General features: G+C 36.9%; 1 protein-coding gene across 1 annotated transcript in view; it reads right to left on the minus strand.

Annotated features, from left to right (window-relative positions):
- Positions 1 to 2,065: 2,065 nt before the first annotated feature.
- Positions 2,066 to 17,756, minus strand: part of LOC128218719 (ribonuclease H2 subunit B-like) — a 36,908-nt gene continuing 21,217 nt past the window's right edge. The window contains exons 6-11 of the mRNA XM_052926406.1: positions 12,493 to 12,557; positions 12,210 to 12,300; positions 10,509 to 10,590; positions 8,046 to 8,100; positions 6,596 to 6,670; positions 2,066 to 4,988 (exon numbers count right to left, since the gene is read on the minus strand). Of these exons, the coding sequence (XP_052782366.1) occupies positions 4,893 to 4,988; positions 6,596 to 6,670; positions 8,046 to 8,100; positions 10,509 to 10,590; positions 12,210 to 12,300; positions 12,493 to 12,557 (464 nt within the window). The 3' untranslated portion in view covers positions 2,066 to 4,892. The remainder of the gene's footprint in view (positions 4,989 to 6,595; positions 6,671 to 8,045; positions 8,101 to 10,508; positions 10,591 to 12,209; positions 12,301 to 12,492; positions 12,558 to 17,756) is intronic.

Here is a 17,756-nt window from a genome sequence, read left to right on the forward strand (position 1 = left end):
TGTCCTGACAATAACTCCTTTATAGTACATGACGCTTATCTTTTTTGAGGGAAAGTAGGTCAATGTTCATACAGATGTTGTCTGCACTTTACATCAACAAGGGTTTGACCTTTAGGACAATGAAACTTCTGCTGAAGGTTGCCCTTAACACAACATGATTCCTATGTTTATGATGGTCAGAATGTTGATATCACAGGTTGAAAACGTCAACACAATAACTTGAGAATGGTTTGACCTAGGACCATGATACTTCAGTGATAGAATACCATTGACCTGTATATGACCCCTATGGGGTCAAGGTCATAAGAAATGTGTGAAATTATTGGCCCAACAGAAACCACAAAATGATATATATAATTATGGAACTGTAGATTTCTGTTAATATATCGTAAATGAAACCTGTGTTTATGGTGTCCAAGATAAAAGGTCCCCACATTAACTTCAAAATGTATGATATGTGGTGAATATCAAATAAAAACTTGAAATTCTGTTCACAAGCTCAAATATAGCTATTTTGTCAATTCCAAGGGGTCATTACAAAGTTATGCTTGGGCATCTCTGGCTGGTTTTCAAAAGGAATTGTGATTATAGGTTATATCTGACTACTGTATATGTTTAGTAGAGATCATATAACAAATGGAAGCTCTATATTGGTCACAAACTCAATTATGGCAATTTGAAGGGCCATAAGGCCTAGAAAAAAAAAATTGTTTGGTTAGGGTTACATCCTTTTCAAAAATAGGTAGGGTAGGTAGGCTTTTTATTTTTTTTTTTTTTTTTTTTATTAGGCTTTATATAAGAATATCATTTTCATCATTGGAGAATGGTGTTAAAGCTATCTTCTGTATAAGCGTTTAAGGTTTAAACTACATATTGAAAAGCAATTAAAAAAAAAAACGATTTTTTTTTTTTTTTTTAGTTTTTCATTTTTTTTTTTCAAACTGACTATAAAAACGGTAGGGTCGGCGCCTATTCCGTAGGTAGGGTCGGGTAACCAGAACCAAATGTATTTTTTTTTTAGGCCTAATTCAATCCACCATGGGCAGGCCTGGCTGGTTTTCGAAAGGAACCATGATTTAGTTATATCTAAACTACTGTTCAAGTTAAGATCGAATAATAAATGAATGCTCTTTTGTGTTCACCAGCTCAAATTATGGCAATTGTGACATTATACAGGCATGCATGGGCAGATCTGTCTGGTTTTCGAAAGGAACCGAGGTCTCATCAATATTCAACTACTGTCCGATATTGGTGAAGATTGGATAAGAAATTTACATACTATTTCGTAAGGCATATGTAATAGCTTGTTGTCCATGGTTGTGTACCTAATCAACTGCTTGTTAACACTACAAAGTCCTCGGTTATGATTGTAACTCAATCAAACTTGTGAATATATGTAAGTTAGATATCCAGAAAATCTCGATGTTTCTTCGCACAGCACTTCTCAAAACAGTCAATATGTGTATAAAGTTTGGAGTCTATACCTCAAAAGGATATGGAATGTTGGAGAAAAGTAAACTTGTCCAGATGTCAAAGGGCCCTATGTACGGATGGGACAAAGTGATTCCTATATAACCCCAACCACCAAGTGGTAGGGGTATAAAAAGTGTTAAGAATTAAACAGTGTTATTCCAATAATAACAGAACTTATATTGAAATCAGGATTGAATTAGATTCTACATTAAACCCCTGGTCTTTGGGGGGGAGGGTGGGGGGCTCAAGGTCATCATCACAGTTACTAAAAATAAACAGTATAAGCAATTGTTGACTTGTTGACGGACATATGGAGCGACAGACACCTGACAAGGACCGATTCTAGAAGCCCATCTTGAGCACTTGTGAGCTACAGATTAGCTGCAAATGGTTGTGACCTATAACTTATTTAGGAGTAATGGATAGTAATGAAACTTGGTAGCTGATGTAAAGAGCTAAGCGACAGAAAGGTATTTTCATAAACCGTATTTGTCTATATGGATGCACATGTCCTAATAGAAGCTCAGGGTCTTTTTGCCAGTCTATTGGGGGGGGGGGGGGGGATAGAGTATAAACACCTTCTCAAATACCGTAACTATTAAAATTTTTATTCATGGCTTGATAGTTTTCTTAGTATTCTTGTAAAAAGATATTTTTATATGCATTTTAACAATCTGACTGAATAAATATCAAACTGAAATGTACTGTAGTTATGAGACAACAAATAGCAATAACACCATTTTATCATTGAATTAAATAACAACAATGGGTCAAAGCGCTTCAAACAAGAGCTATTTGAGAGAAGTAGAATAAGCTTTGCTTTCGTTTTAATCCATCATGTGATAGTAAAACATATAATGTTGCAATCTGATTGTTGATATAAATATTGAACACAATATGTTTAAATTAAACAAGAGCACCGCGGAAAAACACTGTCAGTTATTTTACTTTCAGTCAAACAAGGGAAACAACTCAACAATTAAAAGCCAGAGTTATGGGCCTTGCTTGCTTATTGTCAATGGCAATATGAGTTTCAAGTTTTATATGAATATCTTGAATGTGTTTCAGTAATGGCAAAGGTTTAAGTAATTGAAGACCACAAACAATTAACTGCAGTCATCAATGCTGTTACAAAATCTCCACTACTCTTCCTTGGAAAATCAGACAAGTTTGAAATGAACTTGTTAATGCAAAAATAGCTAGCACTGATACGAAAAAGTAAAAATAATGCCACACCAAATAAATGCTTCGTTCGAAGGATTTACCGAACCTTCTATTTCTATTTTACCATTCTAATTCTTATTTCATTCCTGAGAAACTGAAACAGTTATTTAAAATGAACATTCTGTGGGAAATTTGCTTAAAGTTACACTTATAAAAAATACAATACATTATCATTCTATATGACAAAAATATGTACAAAAAATATTCAAAGCTACTGTTCTTAAACAAGATGGATTTTTTTTTATTTCGCTCACTTGCTCTTATTGCTTTAATACCGTCAAAATCCGAAGAACAAACAAGAGCTGTCACAGTATGTGACGAATGCCCCCGAATGTGACATTGACCTATGAACAAGGTCAGTACATGAAAAGTTGATCTTGCCTTCACGTGTCAAATACATATGGCAAGTTATTTTAAATTGCCTCTAAACATAAAAAAATACCACCCATACTTGACAACCTACACTGTTATGTCCTTATAAGCAGCATTCCATTGTGAATAAACACAAAGTGTGACCTTGAACTTAGAGGTAGGGACATGGGTCTTGCACTTGACATGTCGTCTTGGTATGCCGGACACATGTGGCAAGTCATTTTAAAATCTGTCATTACAAGAGAAAGTTACAGCCTGGACATGACAACCTATACTCTTTGTCCTTATATATGCAGCATTCCATTGTGAATAAACACCCAAGTGTGACCTTGACCTTAGAGTTAGGGACATGGGTCTTGCATGTGACACGTCATCTTGTTATGTGGAACACATGTGGCAAGTTATTTTAAAATCTGTCCATACAAGGGAGAGTTACAGAACGGACACGACAACCTATACTCTATGTCCTTATATGCAGCACTCCATTGTGAATAAACACTAAGTGTGACCTTGACCTTAGAGGTAGGGACATGGGTCTTGCATGCGACACGTCGTCTTGGTATGTGGAACACATGTGGCAAGTTATTTTAAAATCTGTCCATACAAGGGAAAGTTACAGCCCGGACACGACAACCTATACTCTATGTCCTTAAATGCAGCACTCCATTGTGAATAAACACTAAGTGTGACCTTGACCTTAGAGGTAGGGACACGGGTCTTGCACGCGACATGTCGCCTTGGTATGTGGAACACATGTGGCAAGTTATTTTAAAATCTGTCCATACAAGGGAAAGTTACAGCCCGGACACGACAACCTATACTCTATGTCCTTATATGCAATACTCCATTGTGAATAAAAACTAAGTGTGACCTTGACCTTAAAGGTAGAGACTCGGGTCTTGCATGCGACACGTCGTCTTGGTATGTGGAACACATGTGGCGAGTTATTTTAAAATCTGTCCATACAAGGGAAAGTTGCTGCACAGACACGACAACTTATACTCTATGTCCTATATGCAGCACTCCATTGTGAATAAACACTAAGTATGACCTTGACCTTAGAGGTAGGGACATGGGTCTTGCACGCGACACGTCATCTTGGTATGTGGAACACGTGTGGCAAGTTATCTTAAAATCTGTCCATACAAGGGAAAGTTACAGTCCGGACACGAGTTATTGAGCCGGACACACGGACAGACGGACGGACGGTGCGATTTTAATATGCCAACCTTTGGGGGTATTAAAATTATACTGTTGTGGCCTTGAATGAATTAATAGTTAACACTTTACAATAATGTACTAATTTGCTCTTTAAAACTAAACTATTCTAGCAAAAGTCTTCGTAAAATTCCAACAGTTTCATATCATAGATTATATTAATTAACATTTGAAACAAATACGGCAAGAAAATATAATCCCTCTCAACAATAAATCAATCACAAATAGTCAACTCATAAAATTGTAAAGCACCACAATGTCAAGTTGCTCAGAACTTTGCTAAAATTAACAACCATATTAAAGTCATGATTGTTCACTTTAAAAATCTGTACTGCCCTCGTATTAAAGAATACACATGTGAACTGCAGCATTTCTAACTAGATCTAAGAACACATGTCAGCTGTACTTGTTTAAATTTAATATATTAACACATCATCATCAATTTCATGTTTAAAAGTTAACGACAATGTTGTTCAAAATCACGTTGTTAACTTTAACAATGTTCTAAACATTCCGCCCAATGTCAAGCCCTTCAGTCTTACACTTTTATACCGCATAAGTAAAGAGATTAACTCTTCACTGTGCCTCCTGCTATATGTGCAGTTCTAGGACTTGGGTTTGGGAGAGAAGAATGCCGTGAGACTTCTCATTCCCGTCTTGTCAGTTTTCTCCAGCTTCTTCTGGGCTGTTGTCTGTTTACCCTGGGAATATATTTATGTTCAATAAGATATCTAAGTCATGAACCTTAAAGTGACACTCTTATTCAAAATCAATACATATTCATGTAAAACATGCATACATTTTGAGTGATAACCCCTTAAATATTTACTAAATAATGCACTTTATGGAAAGTATTAATTACTATTAACAATATTATATTTGTGTATTTTATAGCTGAAAACTCAAAAATATTAAATGATTGGTGAATGCTAAAAGATTTACTGTGATCTACTATGGTCTCATAAAGTAGCAATACAGTGTTTTCTGCACATTTCTTTCAAATTAAACACGGTATCCTCCATAAGATCTATTGTTTTCGACATTTGTTCATCCTTTTTGGTATATTAAAACAATTTTTTTAAATATGTTAAATCTTATTTTTGAGTATTATCTATAAGTTGCTTAAAATTGCTCGGGTCACAACCATCAATGTACTGTTAAAACCTATATAAAAAAAAAATTCTGATAAAAATTCTGACGATATTTTCATTGAAACACCGTGTATGCCAAAAACAGGGTAATGCCTGGAATTTTACAATCTTAAGCCTTACGATCTTCAACGAAACAGGGCCCTGAAGGTATTTACACAAACTGTACAAGTACAATGCCAAAAAGTACATCACATTGGTTCTTTAGCAAGCCAAGAAGAGATTTTGCCAAGATTTTACAAGCCTCAGGTACAATTATAGCACAGACTGTCGCAAGCAGAAAGTTGCTAATTAATAACATTTGTGCATATAACATGTCATTGTAAATAAGTGTACAATATATCACGTAAATATCTTTATTCTTAAAATATTCACAAGTTACTTTAACCGCTTTCTTATCCAAATCAAGTCCAAAATTCATGAGTCATTACTGTAAATTTAAAACCTCATTCTGTAATGTTTTTTATACAATTTTCTACGATTTCTCTGAAGTGTAATGTTTTGTTAAACAATTTCCGATGATTTCTCCGAGGTGTATCATTCTACAGTTCAATGTGTTCTTATTGCATAGTTTTTGCTCGTTAGTTTTTGACATTTGAATATTTCAAAGGCATGTTCTTCTATGACTTAGCAATGTGTTTAAATACATCTGTTTTGTGTATCCATCAACATTATGAGCATATACTCTTAAACCTAATTCACAAATTTTGATTAAAAAACAAAGATTAGAGAAAAACTAGTTTTTAAATTAGAGAATTTGTATTGTCTTATTAAAAACTGTTCATGTATATTTTTACTGCAGCATCACCTAGATTTTGGCTATCTAATAGTCTAAGTTTCCATATGACAAAATTGCTTATTATCTACCCAGTAATATCAATTAAAAAGAAAACAAAATATTAAAGGACACTTTTATTCGTATTTTCTCTACTAGTCTGGCGGCCTTCAGATTTAAAAAAACATGTGGAAAACTAAATGCAGATACAAACAGGCTAAAGTGAAGTTTGGATTCATAATATACTGAATCAGGGTAACTCAGTTTCATGGTATACATGGTATATATTGTGTCTGCCTTTACACTGGTAAGTCAAAAGAGCCCAGCTGAACGCGGTTGGTGTTATTATGAGCAGTCCTTACAATATCAATATTAATAAGTAAACCTTGGAGTCCTTTTTTTCTAGTACAACGTTCTTGCTGTAGTCTTCAGTTGGTGTAATGTCCTCAAGCTTGATACGCTGAAATAAATTTCATTTTCATAACATTTCTTAATTGTTTGTAGTAAAACAAATATTGTATAGTAATAATGCAGCAAATTTAAAAGAAGGTGCACATGTAAAAAATAAATTTCACTATTCCCACTGTATGCCCATTCAAAATGTTAAGCTGTTTCATCAAGAATCCTAGGAGTGATTTCCAACAGTACAGTAGAATCCTAGGAGTGATTTCAAACAGTACGGTAGAATCCTAGGAGTGATTTCAAACAGTACGGTAGAATCCTAGGAGTGATTTCCAACAGTACAGTAGAATCCAATGAGTGATTTCAAACAGTACAGTAGAATCCTAGGAGTGATTTACAGCAGTACAGTAGAATCCTAGGAGTGATTTCAAACAGTACAGTAGAATCCAAGGAGTGATTCAAACAGTACAGTAGAATCCTAGGAGTGATTTCAAACAGTACGGTAGAATCCTAGGAGTGATTTCCAACAGTACAGTAGAATCCAATGAGTGATTTCAAACAGTACAGTAGAATCCTAGGAGTGATTTCCAGCAGTACAGTAGAATCCTAGGAGTGATTTCCAGCAGTACAGTAGAATCCTAGGAGTGATTTCCAAACAGTACAGTAGAATCCTAGGAGTGATTTCAAACAGTGCAGCAGAATCCTAGGAGTGATTTCCAACAGTACAGTAGAATCCTAGGAGTGATTTCCAAACAGTACAGTAGAATCCTAGGAGTGATTTCCAACAGTTCAGTAGAATCCTAGGAGTGACTTCCAACAGTTCAGTAGAATCCTAGGGGTGATTTCTAACAGTACAGTAGAATCCTAGGAGTGACTTCCAACAGTACAGTAGAATCCTAGGAGTGACTTCCAACAGTTCAGTAGAATCCTAGGAGTGATTTCTAACAGTACAGTAGAATCCTAGGAGTGACTTCCAACAGTACAGTAGAATCCTAGGAGTGACTTCCAACAGTACAGTAGAATCCTAGGAGTGATTTCTAACAGTACAGTAGAATCCTAGGAGTGACTTCCAACAGTTCAGTAGAATCCTAGGGGTGATTTCTAACAGTACAGTAGAATCCTAGGAGTGACTTCCAACAGTACAGTAGAATCCTAGTGACTTCCAACAGTTCAGTAGAATCCTAGGAGTGATTTCTAACAGTACAGTAGAATCCTAGGAGTGACTTCCAACAGTACAGTAGAATCCTAGGAGTGACTTCCAACAGTACAGTAAAATCCTAAGTTTGATCTCATACCTAAGCCAGGAGAGATTTTTAGCAGTGCAGTTCTACTCTTTAAAATATCTCCTCGATACAAAATCACTCCAAGCATTCTTGCTGATACAGCACCCTAATCAGAGTTTGCACAACAGACTGTTAAACATGCAACCTTACCTTAGATGGTGGATTGGCAGCATCTGAAGGCCTCTTCTCAATCACAGCTGGTATTCTAAAAATTAAAATGGCATAAAAATACATGTATCAAACTTATGATGAGAAAGATATATTACCTTGTTCAGATAATTATCTACTTAATTGAAAAACAATCCAACTTTACAAATGGAATGCTGATAAGTGTTGAAATGATAATAGAACAATTTCAATTATTACCCGATGCCCTATATAAATGTAATTCACTATTTTCGACTATTTTACAAATAGTAATCAACATTACAAAGTTCTGAACTGTTGACTGGTTAACAGTATGAACTGTTACCCGTGCTTGAGGCTACGTCATAGGTACATCATGGGTTTTACCGAGATTCTAAAAATAAACTGCATAATTTATTTTTTAAACTCTTGAATTTTAAGTATTGGTTTTGTAATTTTAATTAGTTCACAGAGAATACCCAAGAAATTTCAAGCGCTTAATCGTCTATATAAACATAAATATATTTGCTTTACAAAAGTATTTATCTTTTCGTGTTTGAACAATAATATACAATCAGGTAATAAAACAAGAGGCCCATAAGGGCCTATGCTCTACTGGGTAATAAAACAAGAGGCCCATAAGGGCCTATGCTCTACTGGGTAATAAAACAAGAGGCCCAAAAGGGCCTATGCTCTACTGGCATGGCTCTTGTGGTCATTTTTAATCCAGAGCATATATGTATGGGTAAAAGGCAACAGACATATAGTTCATGTTTTGTGTTTGGGTTACCTGAAAACGTTGCATGTTCAACATCTGAGCCTAGAAAGTATTGTAAGCAGATTAGTTGCATGAACTATTTCAATATGTGCCAAGTAAAGGTCATCTGACAATAAAAAAAAAGGCTTTCAAAACTGTACTCATAGTAAAAATTTCTGTAGTTTTAAAAATTAAAAAAAGGTTGGTCAAAAGGTGAAAGTCATTAGGGCATCCGAGGACAACTTTGATGCTCATTTGCAAAATTGTAGACATGGTCTAAATATCATTGCTGAAGGTTTAAGAATAAAAAAGGTCAAAAGGGGTGGGACCAGCTTTAGCCCCAGGGGCATATTTTGAGCCTTGTGGTGCCTTATTCAAAATAGCAAGTGTTTGCAAAGCTGGTTCCGACAAAAAGATTCCCAATTTAAGTATACCTAACCTGTGAACCCCGTGGGATGGCCAGTAATGACCCCAAGGGCATAATTTAAACAAACATCCACAAGCAATTGTGCTGAGATGGATGCACAAACACACAAAAAGATTTTCAAACCTTTCCCAATTTAAGTTTACCAAACCTGTGAACCCTGGGCGTGGCCAGTAATAACCCCAAGTGAATAACTTGAACAAACATTTACAACCAATTTTGTTAAGATGAATGCGCGAACTACAGACACTTGAGGCTAAAAAATGGCCTTTGGGCTTTCAACAAGAACAAGGCAGAGAAATTCACAAAATCAACTGCAGAACCAAAAACAAATCGTCTCCCTTAATCCTAGACTTGACTTTAACATGTACATGTAAACTTGGCTAAAATAGAATTTGCTCATGCAGACCTGGTTAAAAATAGGTTAACTAAAAATATCATTTTTTTATAAAACTTTCAAGGCCCATAATCTAGGCATGCCTGGGCGGATATGGCTGGTTTTCGAAAGGAACCAAGCTCTAATTGATATCTAAATGCTGTACAAGTTTCATCGAGATACAATCAAAACTAAAGACTGAATTGCGTTAACAAGAAATTGTTTACAGACACATGGACTCACATACTACGTACACATTACCGTCCCATAAGCTCTTCTGTATATAGAGCTATAAACAGTTGTTGCATGGACATTTGTGTAACAGTCAAACTGAATTTGTCCATGGGTGTCCGGTATGATATTCCAAACTGTTGCCATTGGCCTTTAGGCCTCGAGACAACAGTTCAGAAGTCATTCCCTCCACCTCGGGACAACAGATTGACTGTTACACAAATGTCCATGCAACAACTGTATACTGTAAATGTAACAAAGTTATGGAAAATGTAATACTAATATTCATTAGGAAACATAAAAAAAAAATGTTCCGCAATCATGATGAAGAAACAAAGCAATGCAGAGCTTTTATAGCCAATCACCAGTTTTACTCTCCATCATTCAGGTAAATGTGTCGTAGAACCACTCCCATACTTTAGAACAGAACAATGACATACAGATGTCCTTGGTAAAACTAGTTTTTTGCAACATTTTGGGAATGTAAACTTTCTGATTGGGGAAAAGAAATTGATTAAGTTTGTGTCTTTAAGAATTCACCGATTCTTCCATTCTAAAACAGTTTAGGAATTCACTTTATATGAAGTAATAAATAAACTATAAGGAATTTTATTTTTACTTTTCGAAAAAAAAGTCAGAAAAAGCACACACACTAAATCCAAACAGAAAACAAGTCAATCCAAACCCTAAAACACGTACCCAAGATGTTCTCTCAGTCTCGAAGCAAGGTCGACGGGAAGGTAGTCCGACACAATTCCAAAAGCGTAACGCAGGTACTCCTCTGAAACAGTGTTAAAAAATATATATATATATATATAAATTGATAAAAAGCAAATGCCAAAGCTTGTTTACTATCATAAAAAGCAAATGCCAAAGCTTGTTTACTATCATAAAAGCAAATGCCAAAGCTTGTTTACTATCATAAAAAGCAAATGCCAAAGCTTGTTTACTATCATAAAAAGCAAATGCCAAAGCTTGTTTACTATCATAAAAAGCAAATGCCAAAGCTTGTTTACTATCATAAAAAGCAAATGCCAAAGCTTGTTTACTATCGTTTTCTTTGATTCACAATCCCCAAGAAGTATACTTATTTCCCAACTATTGGACTCAAAATTCACAAACCTAAAATATATTGATTTATATCCCACTAAACAAGTAAAACTAATACAGATAATGATTAAATGCAGTCTTATTCTCTTCAATTTATTCCAATCAATGATCTAAAAAAAATTTTTTCCTTTACTTCTTTATTTGAAATATATACAATGGTAATGAGTTCACAATTTTAGGTGGTTAGTTGCTATTTTCACAATTCTAAGGGCCCTTGCTCCATTCACAAAATGGCAGAGTTCCCACTCATTTAAAATACTACGTAAACCACGCAAATTTTCTAAAAAAATCACGCAAACATTTTTCAACTGGTACGAGATCGCGCGCATGCGAAAATCATTTTCATTGGAATCCCACACTGCGTTCTAAAAATAGACATGACATTAATTGGCTAAACCCCAGATTCTGCTTGGTGAAGTCATTACAGTGTTAACAGATTATAACATTTTACGCTTGAGGAAATGAATGATAAGCAGAGAAACATTTTTACTAACCTACACACGGGAATTCCGTCTGCATCAAAAATGTGAATGCAATCGACGCTGACAAAGTTGTAACTTCAATACAAAACTCACAATTTGTTATAATGTAACTTTTTAATATATCTTTTTTAAATATTTATTTATTTCATACCCCCAAAATTGCATTTTAACCCCAATTTTTGTACCCAGGGGGTATTAGTTTACCCTTGAGAAAAATAGTAAGTGGGAACTCTGAAATGGGGAAAAGAAACACTGAGCTAAAAAGAATGTTAGTCCAATTCTTGTTAGTCACAGATTTTTTTTTCTTCATTGTTTAGTGTTCATTTGTAAGCCTGGTATGTGTAATTGGACACAGTGGTAAAAAACATTACATAATAGGTCCCTTATCAATTTTTGAAAAGACTGTTGTTTTTTCAATATACAAAAGTACTAAGTTTGATGCTTCTGAGCAAACAAAGCATTCAGACCTTTAAAGGGCATTCTGTTTAAAGCTTTGAGAAAAATCTTGATAAAAAAACAAGAACATTGGGCATAACATAGCAAAAACATCAGCCAAAGTAGCATTAGCCAGGATCATTGGAATATCCTCAAGTATGCATATGTATTGTATGATCCAAGGTTTCTGTGAGCATTTGGCTGTAATGTTTAATTCATTTCATCCACTTCTTAGCCTGCTTTTTGCATGCCATTGTGGCCAAGATTGACATTTAATGCCAAAGCTAATAATAGGGAATTTTTTAGTTCGAAGATCAGAGAAAAGCTTTATTTTGAGCTTTCATGAAATCTGACTGTTTATCCTTCAACCCACCATGATTTGCCTTGCTATGAACGAGATCTTCAGCCCTGGCTCCAGATACACAGATATTCTTCTGAGATAGGCTTCGGCTCAGCCTCTCTGTCTGAAAATGGACAATAAACTATATGAGAACAATTGGACATACACGTACAAAAGCCCATAAACGCTCAAAATCTTGTGGTAGAAGTTAATGTGTTTAGTTTTATACAAACTATAAAGATTATCAAAACATGTATAGCATCATCATCATCATCATCATCATCATCATCTAATCATAATAAGTTTAAGTATGCACCTTTAACTTAAGCCAGGACAGTGTTTTCTCCTGACTGTACTTGTAAGCCATCAGGTCATCATCTCCTGTAATGAATACAAACTTGTGAGATAATAAAAAAACTACGCCTTTTTTCACTAGGATAATGAAGAGATTAAGAAAAGCTACTTCTGTGTATGTGCGGTATTCTTTTTCAGTTCATCCAAGTATGTGTACATTGTATAAATGTCAAGTTATTTGTCGTTAAGCCTTGCAATTTTATGAACTGCATTGACAAGATCCAAGCAGTTCTCTGGTGCCAATAATTTCCTGCCATGTACTTAAGATTACAACTCTCAGTGTCCCTATCAGGTCGTAACAATAAAACATCTATCATGTATACTTGTATTGTACTTGCTCATAACCAGCGCGATCTTCTATAACTTTATATTCGTCTTCCATAGACCTATCCATGAGATGGGACGTAAGACATATCAGTTGGGTTCTTGAGCAAGGAATCTCCCTGAACATTCTAGGACCTAAAAAAAATTACATTTGGTTGGGGTTACCCGACCCTACCTAGGAAATAGGCCTACCGCTTTTATAGTCAGTTTGAAAAAAAATTGAAAAACTTTTTTTGTATTGCTTTTCAATATGTAGTTTAAAACCTTGAATGGTTTATTCAGAAGATTACTTTAACATCATTCTCCAATGATGAAAATGACATTCTTATATAAAGCCCAATAAAAATAAATAAATAAAAAAAGCCTACCTACCGTACCTATTTTTGCAAAAGGATGTAACCCTAACCAAACCTTTTTTTTAGGCCTTAGTACTGTACACATACTAGGTAAGAAATGTCAACTGGGTTCTTATTTCTTGCTTACAGGCTTTCAAGTGACCAATAACAAAAAAGTAGGGATAAAAGTAGGATTTTTTTTGAAAAAGTAGGGTAAAATAGGGATATTAACAGCAAAAAGTAGGGAAAGTAGGGCTCTTTACAAACCCTTCTGGATGCAAATAAATGATAACTAAACATATTCATCAATTGTGATAAACATGTAGTTATCGTTGCTCAGAAACCAGTGCTTTTTAAAAGAGGGATGTCTCTGACTTGTCAACATGCACTAGTCACTCATCCTCATCCTAGAAAATGCAATCCCATGAAATGTATCTTTAATATCTTCCTACATATGAAGTTTGGTCAAGATATGTCAACCCTAACTAAAGTTATTCAGTTTTGACTGTTTTTCTATTTTTATTATCAGTGACCTTCACCTTGACCCTAAGAGCCCCCAAACGCAAACCGATGAAACGTATCCTTTATATCTTCCTATATATTATATGAAGTTTGGTCAAGACACGTCAAATTTAAAGTTATTCAGTTTCAACTGTTTTTCTATTTTTAGTAACAGTGACCTTGACCATAACCATATAGGGGCCAAAAACACAATCTCATGAAAGATATCCATAATATCTTGGTCAAGAAATGTCTGACAATCCTAGCTTAAGTTATTCACTTTCATAGGTGAGTTTGATGCCGCCTGCCCATCCAACAACAAAGTAAGTCATTCTAATGTCTCTATGTGAAAACCTAGTTAACTAGAGTGCAGCAGAGCAAATGCCAATGTTCATGTATTTTTTTGTGGTCAAATGAGGGGGAATAACTTGACAATTATTAAAGAAAGAGTTGTGGGCCCTGCTATACATGTTTAGATTGTCTCTGGCGTCATGTGTCTCAAGTAACATTTCTTTTCTTGAGTGCATTTTTAGTAATAGCCAAATGGCCAAGGTCAAAGTACAACTTCACACAACACCAACTGTAGTCGACACCTACACAAAACCAACTGTGATTGACTGACTCATTTTTCAGTAAGCCAAGTCTACCAGCCTTTGAAATCCAAACGAGTTAAGTGGCAAAAAGTTATGGTATCGGTTATTTTAAATACCTTAATCCAAATAAGAAACTGAGACCTCATGTTAAATGACCTTGAATATAGAAGCCGTTCCTAGTATATTATCAATCTAGTTCCATCAAGCGCTCTTTCACCGATTTGAAAGTAAGATGCCAATGACACTCTGAGACAGTATCACTCCCAGGCAAAATCCCTTCAAGAGCTTCTGAATCACCATAATAAGACACAAGTTGCATTTGTCATTAAAATCAGACATAATACCAGATCAATGTAAAGCTTGTCTGGCACAGTCAGGTCTTTGAAACCCTCCTGCCTGAGGTATAATGTAAATTATTTTAAGTCTAACAAAGGCTTTCTTAGGACAGCGTGCTCGACTATACATCGCTTTGTCTTAGAAATGAACCCAATAATGATGTAATATGTGCCTGTCAACAGCAATAATAAAGACAAATAGAAAGTAAACAAGAGACCCCATAATGGGATGGAACCAGGTTTTCAATGATTGACAGAAGAACTTTTCAACAGTTTTTTTGTATTTTATTAACAGTGACCTTGACCCTAGAGGCCCCGAATGCAACTCCATGGTTTGGTCACAATATGTCCACCCGAATTAAAGTTTTTCAGTACCAACCATTTTTCTATTTTAAGTAACAGTGACCTTGACCTTAGGGGCCCGAAACACAATCCCTTGGAAGGACTCCATAAACTCTTCCTATACACCACGTTTGGTCACAATATGTCAACCTTAACTTAAAGTTAGGCCACACCAAATTGACATTTCGTTTCACGGATTTAACGCTCCTGTTTTTTTGAAAATGTAAAAAAATATTTTTTTTGTGCGCCTGCTCCTATATTTTAATCCCCAACCAGATTTTTGTGGTAATACTTTTTCAGGGTTGTGACTGTTAGCCTTAACTGAAGGCATAGTAGGACTGCATCAGGGTTGTGACTGTTAGCCTTAACTGAAGGCATGGCAGGGGTTCATCATGGTTATGACTGTTAGCCTTAACTTAAGGCACAGCAGAGCTTCATCAGGGTTATGACTGTTGGCCTTAACTTAAGGTACGGCAGGGCTTCATCAGGGTTGTGACTGTTAGCCTTAACTGAAGGCATGGCAGGGCTTCATCAGGGTTGTGACTGTTAGCCTTAACTTAAGGCACGGCAGAGCTTCATCAGGGTTATGACTGTTAGTCTTAACTTAAGGCACAGCAGAGCTTTATCTGACAGGGTTATGACTGTTATCCTTAACTTAAGGCACAGCAGAGCTTCATCAGGGTTATGACTGTTAGCCTTAACTTAAGGCACGGCAGAGCTTTATCAGGGTTGTGACAGTTAGCCTTAACTAAAGGCACAGCAGGGCTTCATCAGGGTTATGACTGTTAGCCTTAACTAAAGGCACGGCAGGGCTTCAACAGAGTTAAAATGTATGACTGTTAGCCTTAACTGAAGGCACAGCAGGACTTCATCAGGGTTATGACTGTTAACCTTAACTAAAGGCACAGCAGGGCTTCATCAGGGTTATGACTACTAGCCTTAACTGAAGGCACAGCAGAGCTTCATCAGGGTTATGACTGTTAGCTTTAACTGAAGGCACAGCAGAGCTTCATCAGGGTTATGAGTGCTAGCCTTAACTGAAGGCACAGCAGAGCTTCATCAGGGTTATGACTGTTAGCTTTAACTGAAGGCACAGCAGAGCTTCATCAGGGTTATGACTGTTAGCTTTAACTGAAGGCACAGCAGAGCTTCATCAGGGTTATGACTGTTAGCTTTAACTGAAGGCACGGCAGAGCTTCATCAGGGTTATGAGTGTTAGCCTAAACTGAAGGCACGGCAGGGCTTCAACAGAGTTATGACTGTTACCCTTAACTGAAGGCACGGCAGGGCTTCATCAGGGTTATGACTGTTAGCCTTAACTGAAGGCACAGCAGAGCTTCATCAGGGTTATGAGTGTTAGCCTAAACTGAAGGCACAGCAGGGCTTCAACAGAGTTATGACTGTTAGCCTTAACTAAAGGCACGGCAGGGCTTCATCAGGGTTATGACTGTTAGCCTTAACTAAAGGCACAGCAGGGCTTCATCAGGGTTATGACTATTAGCCTTAACTAAAGGCACAGCAGGGCTTCATCAGGGTTATGACTGTTAGCCTTAACTAAAGGCACAGCAGGGATTCATCAGGGTTATGACTGTTAGCCTTAACTAAAGGCATGGCAGGGCTTAAACAGAATTATGACTTTTAGCCTTAACTGAAGGCACAGCAGGGCTTCATCAGGGTTATGACTGATAGCCTTAACTAAAGATACGGCAGGGCTTCACCAGGGTTATGACTGTTAGTCTTAACTGAAGGCATGCAAGGGCTTCATCAGGGTTATGACTGTTAGCTTTAACTGAAGGCATGGTAGGACAGCATCAGGGTTATGACTGTTAGCCATAACTGAAGGCATGGCAGGGCTTCATCAGGGTTATTACTGTTAGCCTTAACTGAAGGCATGGTAGGACAGCATCAGGGTTATGACTGTTAGCCATAACTGAAGGCATGGCAGGGCTTCATCAGGGTTATATGACTGTTAGCCTTAACTGAAGGCAAGGCAGGGCTTCATCAGGGTTGTGACTGTAAGCCTTAACTGAAGGCATGGCAGGGCTTCATCAGGGTTGTGACTGTAAGCCTTAACTGAAGGCATGGCAGGGCTTTAGCCTTAACTGAAGGCATGGCAGGGCTTCATCAGGGTTGTGACTGTTAGCCTTAACTGAAGGCATGGCAGGGCTTTAGCCTTAACTGAAGGCATGGTAGGACTGCATCAGGGTTGTGACTGTTAGCCTTAACTGAAGGCATGGCAGGGCTTTAGCCTTAACTGAAGGCATAGTAGGACTGCATCAGGGTTGTGACTGTTAGCCTTAACTGAAGGCATGGCAGGGCTTTAGCCTTAACTGAAGGCATGGTAGGACTGCATCAGGGTTGTGACTGTTAGCCTTACCTGAAGGCATGGCTGGGCTTTAGCCTTAACTGAAGGCATGGTAGGACTGCATCAGGGTTGTGACTGTTAGCCTTAACTGAAGGCACAGCAAGGCTTTCGCCTTAACTGAAGGCATGGTAGGACTGCATCAGGGTTGTGACTGTTAGCCTTAACTGAAGGCATGGCAGGGCTTCATCAGGGTTGTGACTGTTATGTTTAACTGAAGGCATGGCAGGGCTTCATCAGGGTTGTGACTGTAAGCCTTAACTGAAGGCATGGCAGGGCTTTAGCCTTAACTGAAGGTATGTCAGTGCTTCATCAGGGTTGTGACTGTTAGCCTTAACTGAAGGCATGGCAGGACTTTAGCTTTAACTGAAGGCATGGCAGGGCTTCATCAGGGTTGTGACTGTTAGCCTTAACTGAAGGCACGGCAGGGCTTT

The sequence above is a fragment of the Mya arenaria genome, chromosome 15 (assembly GCF_026914265.1).
Source record: "Mya arenaria isolate MELC-2E11 chromosome 15, ASM2691426v1".
In the NCBI taxonomy this organism is placed as follows: Eukaryota; Metazoa; Mollusca; class Bivalvia; order Myida; family Myidae; genus Mya; species Mya arenaria.